At 38.3% G+C, this 12,635-nt stretch overlaps 1 protein-coding gene across 1 annotated transcript in view; it reads left to right on the top strand.

Moving 5' to 3' along the window:
* LOC123876857 (protein Wnt-10a) overlaps positions 1 to 12,635 on the top strand; it is a 57,694-nt gene that overhangs the window by 19,809 nt on the left and 25,250 nt on the right. The window contains exon 3 of the mRNA XM_045923277.1: positions 7,629 to 7,915. Coding sequence (XP_045779233.1) covers positions 7,629 to 7,915 — 287 coding nt within the window. The remainder of the gene's footprint in view (positions 1 to 7,628; positions 7,916 to 12,635) is intronic.

Raw genomic sequence — 12,635 nt, 5'->3', positions numbered from 1 at the left:
ACGGTTCGAGGAATCGAGCTGGCCTGCCAACGCGCCACTCGACTCGCCAGTCACCTGTCCTAGCGATGGACAGGATTTGTTTTTATCCCATCCTCGTCCTACCCGATACCTAATTACGCCTAAAACCTCACGCACAAAACACTACACACTGTATAACACCTAAACATTATGGTAATATTTTATTTATCGATTCGCTCGAAAATTATACGAGCACCGAATTTCACTTGCAGAATCCGTGTATCGTAAATCGAAATCGGTTTTTCGTTCACAACTTTTATCGAAAATAATTACATGTCATGCATTATTGATACAAACTCGGGCAAAAAAAGGAGATGTACAAGTGTAAGGGAAGAATTTAAAATCTGTCACCCGTTCGAAATTCAGGGCATTCGCTTAAAAAAGTTACAAATGAACGAGCGGAATTCATTAGGGGAGATTTAAGTTCCGATCGAGGGAAATACAACCGTATTGACTGATAAAATGGTATAACTACCTACATTCGTTTATAGGAACACGAGGATTATTCAATCTTGAATCTTTTCGCCACTATGAGTTAGTGGCAAACTCTCAAAAATCAGTTTCTTTGTAGATTTATTTAACTTGGTCTGCCTGTTGACTTACGAGTATGTTCAGAACTATTACTATCTTTCATGAGTCACGATCATGGATTTTTAACCCCCGACCCAAAAAGAGGGTTGTTATAAGTTTGACATGTGTATCTGTGTATCTGTCTGTGGTATCGTAGCTCCTAAACTAATGAACCGATTTTAATTTAGTTTTTTTGTTTGAAAGGTAGCTTAATCGAGAATGTTTTTAGCTATAATCCAAAAAAATCGGTCCAGCCGTTTGAAAGTTATCAGCTCTTTTCTAGTTACTGTAACCACCTGTCGGGGGTGTTATAAATTTTTAATTTACACTTGTTCTTTTTCAGAGTATTCCTGCCGTTGCTGAATATCGGTCTTATAAATTCATAGCTCCTTTCTTATTTTAATATTGTAACTGGGGTTTTCAGAGCTGTTGCCCACTTCTTAAAAAGGTTTTTAAAGTCTTCTCAATAAAGACATTATTTCATTCTAAGATAATTGCCCTAACTACTGATTTGATTTAAAGTGGGAATGGTTTTCTGACTGGAATAGAAATTTCCTCTAAAGCAAACCTGCGCCTGAATTACTGCACCAGAGGCGTATATCAATAACTCACTTTCAATTCACACCTCACATTCACTTTACGGCTACGGCTGTGCTAACAAATCCTTATAGCCTTCACTAGATGCGCCAACAAGTCGGCTAATACCCAGTAATTAAGTCGTTGACTGAGTCGAGTCGTTTGCCAATCAGTCTGAAACTTAGCGAAAGAGTTCGAACATTCCAAGCAGTAAAGTAGGTAATTATATAGAAATCTTTTCTCTCTTATAGGAAAATATTGCGATTTAAGTTTAGACTCTTTCCAGTATCGAAAACGAGTTTAACCTATAACCACACTCGATATAATATAAACTCACGCTGCAAAAACCACAAGGTTATCGCAGCTTCTATCGAGAGTTTCCAAATAATTGAATTGGATCCTAAGTTGGGTCGCTCAGCTAACCACCCTAAAACCTAGAGACGCACAGCTACTAATAGGTACGCCTAATCAAGATCATCCGACCTAAATTGAAGTTGGATGTTGGCATATCTATAGATACTGTTATACACTACCCAATCGCATAAATAATCAATTAAATTATCACACAATAAAGAAACACCTTTTAATAGCCACGGAGTTCAGCGATAAATATAACAGATTTATATGTCATTGCCTGAGCTAACAAACAAATAGACACATATAAATTCTTCAATAACAGTAAACGGAAAGTTCTTAGGTGAATAGAGTAAGAGCTGTTGGATAGAAACAGACGTACCTATATATAGGCGTTATTTTGCGGAGTTCCGCCAAATAACGCCTATACAAGGAACATAAATACGGAATAAGGTATATAAATACGCCTATACACAAGGAACAAAATTACTATTTGTTATAATCCGGTAAACCCAATAAACGAGTAAGTATAGTGCCACGTGCAGTATTTAGGATTCATTGTATTGTGGGTATAAATTGAGAAAATCCCTACCATCATGTTTTGATTAAAGGAGAGAGATCATGACCCTGAGAAATGAAGAAATACGACACCGAGGAAATGTTATGGCTGCGAATAATAAAATTGTTGGTCCTAGGCCTAGCCATGTGCCACCTCTACCACCACTTCAGCTTTGTGAGCTATGTTGGTTATTCTCGTTTCTTCTACGGATCTCATTTCTGATTTTATCACGTAACTAACTCTTTTATTTGATAACTCCCTCCATCGCTGACATTACAACGCAATAATTTCATGTATTCGAGCCTCGGGCAATCTTACAACCATCTCAAAGACTAAGTCGAAATCATCAAAATCGATCAATGGAGCGTGCAATAAATCGTTTCGTATCCGATATATCGCGTCTCAGTCGATCGACAAGTATAAATTTGTCACTGGTCTTTCGGAAAAAGCTGGGCGAGTTTATAAATAAACAATAACATACCCCTACTTGGTCTGGACACCGTAACATTCGATGGTCCGTGGTCGATTTCGAACGATAGTGTAGAGGCCAGTTTATGTTATACGACTTTTAGATGCCCATTTTCTGATTACATTTTATTCTATGGTGACTTATGTAGTTGTTTTATTATACCGTTTTTGCGGCTGCAAATAATCGCAATATAAAAAACTTCTACCTTTGAATTTTTACTTAGACGCAAGATTCTTCATCACAGGGTGCCACTGTATTCGGACGGCGCAAAACAGTGGCATGTGGAAGTCTCTGCAAGAAACATATGTCCAGCAGTGGACGCATACAGGCTGATGGAATGGAATGGAAAGATAAATCTAGTGTCAAGATTCACATCCTCAATTCTCAACCAACTTGTATTTTCGTATTTAAATTTTCACTTTACTGCGCGACAGGAGAAACGTCAAGTCAAAAGTATCAATAATTGGACGTTCACCAATAATTGATAGATAAAGGCGTTCACGTAATATCCACATCTATATTTTAGCTCATCATTCCATTAAGAATCTGGTCTTCTTGGTTCTTCTTTGTCTCCATTTTGTATGTTTTGTTCCAGCATTATCTTCAACAAAGTCACGTTTCAAGTTCAAGTCGTGAACGTCGTTAGGTGTAAAAGCACCAATCATCTTAAGGCTGTATTAATTCATCTGAGAAGCGATCAGCTCGCCGAGATAATGCTTGATTTATAATGATTATCATATTATTATACGTGAATCATCCTAAATCATGTCGTGGTCAGTTTTTGCCCGGTTTGATGACCTAGAACCGAGACGGATACGTTTCGAGGGTTTTATAAATTTTCATGTTCCCCGTCCGTGCTTGACGAGAAATCCTTTTTTTTATTACAAGTTAGCCCTGGACTGCGATCTCACCTGGCGGTAAGTGATGATGCAGTCTGAGATGGAAGCGGACTAACCTGAATGGGGTATCGTAGATTTATTAAACCCATTAGTCTTATCGGTTTCTACACGGCATCGTACCAGAACGCTTAATCGCTTAGCGGCACGGTTTGCCGGTAGGGTGGTAACTAGCTACTAGAAATTACTAGACATTATAAATTCCAAAACTGCACCTGTCGGGAATCGAACCCAGGACCTCCCACTTATACACAACGCTCACCAATGCGTCAGGTAGGTCATCATATTCAATCAACGTGAAACGTAGGTAGGTAAGTATGCGTCCTTGCAGATTATTTTCTGTTGAATCATTGCTTTCGGGTAATTAAAATGTTAAGTGAAACATGAATGCCGTGATGCCAATCATAATGACAAAATAAACAATTTCCATCTTGTACAAGATTGTGCCGACTCATTGTAAGACCTATAGGTACGTAATACGACCCATAAGGAGAGTTCCCTATAGCCGATTTATCCTGAAACCTTAGATGCAACTGCTATAGGTACCTACCTACTGGAAGCATTTTGCGATAAAATATCTATGTAGACATCCCCGTTGTCATCTTCGTCAACTGATAGACGTTGACTCTTGTAGAGTCTTCAACACGCCAAGGTCTTACGCTCCGTCTGAATCCAGCGGTCCCATACGACTCGTCTGGTTCGTCTTCCACCTAGTGAAGGTCTGCCAAGGCTGCGCACCTTGGGAACCTATCGTCTATCGGGTTTTCGAACAACATGTCCCGCCCAATCATCTAGGTATAATAACATATTTTCAATTGAAAAATTTAAAAACTCCCGACACAAAACCTCTAATAACTTTCAAACGGCTGAACCGATTTTCTTGGATTATAGCTAAGAACACTTTCGATCAAGCCACCTTTCAAGCAAAAAAAAACTAAATTGAAATCGGTTCATTCGTTTAGGAGCTACGATGCCACAGACAGATACACAGATACACACGTCAAACTCCCCTCTTTTTGGGTCGGGGGCTAAAAAGCAAAAAAATATCCCTGTACTGTAAAAGATGAAAGTTCCTAATAGGTAGGTAAGCTTTTATCCTCGTTAGCATGAGTCGTCGGACAAGATCATAATTATTGTCAATTTTTTTACGCTATCTCGGTCTTCCTGCGAATTTTGTAGATACCAAAGTGAGCTGAGTCTGCGCCTACAATTTTCTTAACTATCTATTCACAAATCTACGTATGTACGTATATGTATATGTACTTGGGGAAATTCCATGACAAGGAAAAATTACTTTATCAAGTACCTATCTAGTACTAGTAGTATTACACTAGTACTTTTGCTAAATAGAATAGAATAGAATTAGCTTTATAGTTGATCCAACACAACATAAAACACGAAAAGATAAATTACAAATAATTACACCTTAAAATCTAACTTAAACAGTATATTATGTACTACGTGTGTATGTATAAACAGTTTTACGTAAGACCGCAAGAAACTTTAACGTCCACTTTACTCAAACCTAATGAATCTCCGCAGCGCGATCATCAAATAAGCTAATTAATTAGCTACATAACAGTAATTATCCGGCCATTAATAAAAGATAGCTCTTAGAGGCGCACTATTGCCTACGAGTGAACGCAGCGATTCTATTGACATGAGCACAATGAAATAGCAGGAATAGCACATAATTATCCTTGAAGACTTACAACCGAATACAATTAGCTAAGCACCGGTTACATCCAACATAAAGCAAGAGATGCACAAGCGAGAATAACGCAGCGTTAATATTACCTTATTGTCTGCTTGGTAGCCTTCATTCTTCTATACCTAATTAGAATGATTAACTGACGCTGGATACATATTATCTGAAAATATTATAATATGCTATAGGACAAAGGAGTATTAATTGCCTTTTCAATACAATAATAACAAGATTGGCTATAAATATTGTTACAACCAAAAACTTCTAATTTTTTTCTGTATTCAAATTTGGAACGCATTTATTATATTACGAACTTCAAAAGATTCCCCGCCCATTTCACATACATAATATGTTTTTTAAAAGTTAATATTAAATTACAATATGGAAATATGGGTCTTAAAAAAACATAATTGCAGTGATCGCATTGCACTAAGTGGCTATGGAGACATCGGTCATTTTAAGAGACACTTCCAACGCTTCTTGGTGTCAGCCGAATTGTCGTATATCTTTCTAACTCGTATCAAAAGATATACCAACACTTTTTCTGTCGAAGATCATACAAGATAGAAAAGACCGCGTTCTGTTAGAACTACAAAGGATGTTAATGCAGTTAAGGTCAGAATTAGCCGAAACCCTTTAAGGAAACAAAACAATTTATACCGCCAAACTAAATCAAGATTCCCGCTAAGACTCTGCCACGTATCATCAAACAAGACATGAGGCTTGGTGCTTATCGTCGATATGCAGGACATGCTCTCAATAATCAATTCCTACAGTTAAAGAGAGTGGATCAATCAAATTGTTTGCAATCTCAATACACAAAGGTGAAATACTGTGCGCATCAAACATTTACGTGGGGACAGAACCAGAAAAAACCTCACGTACCTGAAAAATGGAAATAATTCTGCAAAGTTCCTGTTGTTTATTTAGCAACAAGCCGTTTATTTAAGTTTAGATACAAGAGACACATCGCAATATTCCCGACGGTGTAGACGGCGCCTTACTTAAATGCAAATCGCTATCTTTATGGTTAAAAGATTACATTGTTAGGGGCCAATAGCTTATCTTCCAATCTCGAATGGTTTGTATTTAATTTATTGCAATGAAATAGATAAATGGAGATCGCGACGTCCGCGTTCCGTAGATCGGAGCGGTGAACGCGAAAGCATACTTAATATTATAACAGATGCGTTGCGAAGATACGATGCAGTTTCACTTAGGAATTTATTTACACTTAAGCGCAAATAAAATGTTTTTAAGGAGGATCTAGGCACCTGTCTTATTTTAAATACATTTGAAAGTTCTTTTTGTATTATCTGGTTGCGGTGTATCGCCGGACCTGAATGGTATACTTTTCTGTACAGCAGTATCCTAGTTGCTTGAATTCTTCATAGCACATAGGTAAAAACGATTCTTTAAGAAGCCTTCATTTAGGTATTAAGCTCGAAAATGCTAAGGTACCTTACTGCTACTAATTACTTAGTGCTAAGTACTTAGCTACTGCTTACCTACTATTACACCGAGAATCTGCACCACTTGGAAAGGTAGAGTTTTGCCGGTCACAGACTTTAAAGAAGACTCGGGCAGGATCCAGAAACTAAAATAAATCATGTTCATAATCATCCCAACTCTTATCTGCACCACGCGCTAATTTTAGTCTCACGCTCACCGTCAGCGCTCATAGCTCAGCGCGTAGTTCGTCAGCGCTGAGGCTCAGCGTGGCTCGTTTCAGTATCGTACTGAACGCCTTACTGTACAGACGACGACAAAAATGCGAAGTGTATTAATTATTGCTGCTTTGTGCAACTTATCCCAAAGGAATAGAAACCGGCGATTTGCCATGACTGTACACGCTGACTACACCCGCTTCGCTCGACACTAGAACGCTCATAGATGGCAGAGGCGCTCGTGCAATGGTCAGCGCCGACAGCTACGCGGCGCAGACGCGCGACGCGTGCGGCTGCGTAGCTATCAGCGCTGACCACCGTGCGCGCTGATAGCTACGCGTCTTTCAAAAACGCTTCCTATAAGTATATATATCTCGGCCATCAGCGCCGACGGTGCGCGGGCGGTCGGCGTGAGACTAAAATCAGCCTTAAGGTTCCATATCTCCAGAGGAAAAAAGGGACCCTTATAGAATCACTTTGTTGTCTGTCTGTCGTGTCTGTCAGACCCGTTAAGAGAATCAAAACCTATAAGGTAGGTACTTCCCGTTGACCTAGTATCACAAAATCAGGTAGCAATGTCTTATAGCACAAGTAGGTACCTAAAGGGAAAAATCTGAAAACTGCGAATTTGTGGTTACATCACTAAAATGTGTTATTTCCTATACTATGGTACGTATGGACTATGGAACCCTTCGTGTGTGAGTCCGACTAGCACGACTAGTTTTTTAAGTAATCCATTTCACGAAGTGGCAGACATTATATTTTATGAAAATGAACTAAGAACGAAATTTAGTTAAATTTTTTTTGACAGGATTCCGCGAGACCGCCTTCCTCTACGCCCTAACAGCAGCGGGAGTATCCCATGCAGTAGCGCGAGCATGCGCCCAAGGCCGCCTCATATCCTGCGGCTGCGATCCCCTGGGCTACCGCGCAGCCCACGAGCGAGGACGGACGAGGACCAACAAGTGGGAGTGGAGTGGGTGCTCCCACAACTTGGCGTATGGCATCGAGTTCTCCAAAAAGTTCCTCGATGTGCGGGAACAGGTGGACGATTTGCAGTCGAAGATCAACGTGCATAATAATAATGCTGGGAGATCGGTAAGTTACCTATTTTTGTACATATTTTTCAAAAAAGCCTCAAAAATATCTACATGCTGTATGATAATAGGTTCTCCTTGCCTATATATAGGTAGTTATACCTACGGTAAGCTGATTTTATCACGAAGAGACACTTCAAGCATAGTTGACTTCATCGCCAGTTCCGTAAATCTAAGCTTCATAGATAAGTAAGATGAATTTGACAGGACAAACGGATCAAGAATTCCAATTCAAAAATAAAACTAGAGACGGGAAAGCTCGCAACTGTCTACCACAAGTTAATTTAAAAGCAGTCAGTGTTTGATCTCGACAGACGGAAGGGAACGACAAAGGTGACACTACAGCCGATGGCTCTTCAATTTCTCTATTAGATGCGTCATCGCATAACATCAGTTTGATCATCCTAGGGGTGAATAATGAATTTGAAATGCGTGTTAAAGGTGAAAACGTTCTGGAACTAAAGAAAAATTACCTTGGTAGGTACCTACTGACGTTTAAGAAAGTAGAAAGTCCACAAAAGTCACCAAAATGAGCGCATGTAATTTTGGAACTCCTGATTCGGACAAATTAATAGGTGCCCTACCACTGACGACTTATAAATTATGCAAAGAACAATATTTGGGATGAGAAAATAGAGGGTGTATCTTTAAATGTGTTCAAAATGGCCGTAGAGACGTCGAGAATAAGTTATAACACATATTTAGTTGGAATTGAAAAGCGGTAAAAGGGCGTGGTCCCATTATGACCAGGTGGGTGGTCCATTGATGTTTCAATATAGAATTATAACACAAATAGGGGTACACAGCTGGCTCTGGAATGTTACATAGCACAACATTCTATTAAATATCTCTAGATAGATATTATTATTATAATTTACGACACGATAGGAAGATACTGGTAGCCTCGTGGTTTAGATATTGGCCTCCAGAGCCTACAGAGATTGGATCCCGGACAGTTTTTTTTAAATTTATAATTATATAGACTAGCGCTTGGCTGCAATCAGACCTGCTAGCAAGTGATGGTGCAGCCTAAGATTGAGCGCGCTTGCCTAGAAGTTGCCTATTCACTCTTGACTTGACTTCAATCTGAAAATAAAAGTGCAAATAAGTTAAACTATAACAAATATGTATTCCTATAACTAGGAGGTAAGTAAGACCTTGGTACTCGATCTAAGTACAGGTGGAAGAGTTAAGACATTAGCCGGGAAGTCGGGTCCAGTACAAGGCACTCTCTTCTAACTTTTCAGATTTATGTGCATTATAAGAATTTATTCAATATCAATTGCTTTAACGATGAAGGAAAACCCGTGAGGAAAGTTGCATACCTGAAGCGTTCTCCATAATGTTCTTAAAGGCTGCAGGCCATTCTCAGTAAGGCGGTGAGCCGGTGATGGGTTGATCATGATGTTCTTGAACCTTCACAGAATTGTCTACTGACTCTCGGCCCATACATCACATTATACCGACCTAATCAAAATAATTATACGCAACACTGCATAAAATAGATAAGAACATCTAAAACAGATTAAGTTTCTGTTATTTGTTAATCAAATGGCATAGTAAAAACAACCTAACCATTCCACCATAAATGTCACTAATCGCCACCGGGCTCCATCAATATAAAACCACTGAACCACATCATTAGGCACAATAAACGAATTAGAAATTAAACAATTTGTACCACCACTATATAAAAAAAACACTAACATAAACGAAATTATATTAATAAAATACTAATAAGTAAGCACGAGTGGTATGCGGCTTTAACGTCAGATTTTGTTACGGACAGAAATAATATAATATATCCCAAGATATCTTTGCTTATATACAAATAAACGATCACTCTTATGTTTAACTGAATAAAGACGATAATTGGCTAGAATTATGTTTATTGTGTTGTTTTAAAGTTGTAGTGTCGTGTTTAAAATCGCTTTGACATGTTTATTATTAGGCGGAAGGCCTATTAAATTATTAGAAGTAATCCGGTAGGGTCGGGCGAGTATTTTGGCTTAGCTGATGATCGCCGGTAGATTTGTAAGCTGACAATAACAAATCAGCGTTTGACATGTTTATGCGATCACCGTGCTGCTGTGTCATAACAGCAAGCCAGCAAGCAACTCGAGTTCCTTATTCCTTTATTTACTGTTGCTAATAATCCTCATCGTCGTTTCAATGAACTGATAGACGTTGATATTGGTTTCTTGGATTTCCAAAGAACACGGTCTGGTCATGTTCCATATTAATTGTACAAGTACCTACAGCAATTTTCAGCGACTCGATTGAAATTGAAAAGTAACATCATAAAGAAAAAGATAAGAAGCGGACGGAAGCACTTATTTATCTCTTTAAGAGATCTATTCCAAAGACAATGGGAGAGGTTGCAAGGAAATTTTCAGGGTACCTACCTCCTGAACAAAAAAAAGTAAGTCGAAAAAAATTTCATAACCCCTTCGAGTGATGGTCTGTCTAATGAATGTCTTTTTAAAGCATTATGAGATTTCTTAGACAATTTTTGGAAAAATTAATGACCGCCAAAATTTTACCAACTAAGTAAGTAGCATAGCTACGGAATCCTGCCATAGGCGTGTTTTGACTTCAGACACGCAATTAGCCAGTTTTATAAAGAAAAAATAGCTAAGTTTATCATGACAGAGGTAAATATGATCGATCCAAACTGTAGCCGGAAAATTATGTTACCAATTAGGTACCACACAATAAGTAATTATTTTGACTCAAGATATATTAGATACAAGAAGTATAGAGACCCCCTCCCAACTATATTCAATGGCCTGAATTATAAAATAGATATCGAATCTTATCTTTGATAATTACAGCTATATTTCATAAATGTCCCTAGGCCATAAGTAGCCCATATAAAACATCGCAGAGGCAACATTGTAGGCTAATCATTAGTTTTGACTTGGTTTTATGGCGACCACAGCGATGGTCGTAAAACGTCAAATTAAAATACATGTAATGCTAATAGCCAAATAAATATCAATGAACTGATGGAGTTTTCTAACTTTGTTTGCCTAAAGCATAAAGAAAATTACATGGGAAAAGCAAAGAAAAGAAAAGTTTTCTTTGCGGACGTTTTGTACGGGGACTTAACATAAAAAGTGAATCAACCCGATGAAATGCACTTCAATGGCTGCAGGGCACTTACTTATTGTTGCTCATGAGTGAATGAGATAAACGTACAGCTAAGGGCTGTTTCCTTTATTTCAAACTAGAGGATGCCCGCGACTTCGTCCGCGTGGTTTTAGGTTTTTAAAAATCCCGTGGGAACTGTTTAATTTTCCGGGATAAAAAGTTGCCTATGTCCGTCCCCGGGATATAAGCGTATAATTTCGTCCGAATCGGTTAAACTGTTGGGCCGTGAAAAGGTAGCAGGCAGACCGACACACAGACAGACACACTTTCGCATTTATAATATTAGTATGGATAAACATCGTGTTCTATGAAACTTTAACATGACCATTAGACCTCAAATTGTAAAAAAAAGCCCGCAAACATTTTTTGTTCGGAACGACCCGTTTAGTACTTAGAATTACACAGAGTTCGTTGGAAACAGAGCTTCCCTTCTGTTGGGTGTTCCAATGCACATAACAGCTTTTTTTAATAGACATCTAAAGATGATCCCTTGGTTTAATAGTTTTTTTATAAGTACTGTTATTACGACTTTAAATTCGATTATTAATATAGGTAGTACTTCCCTGTATTGCGATATGTTCTCACGCTTTGAACGCATTGATCTGCGGTTCATTATGTATTAAGCAGGTAATTATCAGAAATTTTCGTAACACCATCCGTAGGTGTATCAACTACATAGCTCACATAATATCATCATCATTACTATCAATGATCTGTTCCGATAAAGGTGCAGTGAGATTGCTCCACGCCCCCGGTGGTCCGACCACACTTGACCATTGTTCCCGCCATTTTGTTTTGGAGCTACATAATTAACAGCCTCCAACCCAGTGGGATCTCTGTTAGACACGCTCGGTTATAATAACCCACGATGATATTTTTATTAATGTCAAAATAAAGCCGGCCGCTCTCACATCGTGATGTAACAAAAGGAAAAACGAAATTTCTGTTTGGAAATGGAATAAATCGTATTTATTTCACGTGGGACAACTTGTTCCACTTATTATATCGGGACTCTACCATCGGGTTGAAAGGGAGATTATATTGAGAAGAGCCAGCATGAAACTCAACAATTACCAACTATTTTTAATTAGCAAAATGTTACATTATGTAGTTATACATTACATAATAAGTAATGTAACTTTTCGCTATTTTATGGCCAAATTTTAACAACTAAATCGCCTTTCTATAAACTTCTCGAGACTACAATTATTAAAAGCAAAAGAAGAAAAATATTCTTGTTTCCCATTAGTCAGTCATCAGTTGTCCAACGGATGGTCTTTGAACATTGCGGATTTCAGTCCACACCCAAAATAGTTGAACATTTAACCAATCAATATTGGTTCTGATTTTTCAAGACAAGTACCTACCAAAACAGTGTGTACAAGTAGCAAAAACTGACAAATTACAAGTCACAAATTGTAATGAGTCTACTGGAATATCATCACTACTCAGTACCCATATTACAAGTGTTTGTTTGATAGTTTACTGGTTTTTTGGTTTGTCCTCCAATCAAGTCGCAACAGAGCAACGATCAACATAGAGAGTGATATAGGCTACTTTTTATCCCG

Source organism: Maniola jurtina, chromosome 1, assembly GCF_905333055.1.
Source record: "Maniola jurtina chromosome 1, ilManJurt1.1, whole genome shotgun sequence".
Classification (NCBI taxonomy): Eukaryota; Metazoa; Arthropoda; class Insecta; order Lepidoptera; family Nymphalidae; genus Maniola; species Maniola jurtina.
This window is presented reverse-complemented; position numbering and strand designations above follow the sequence as displayed.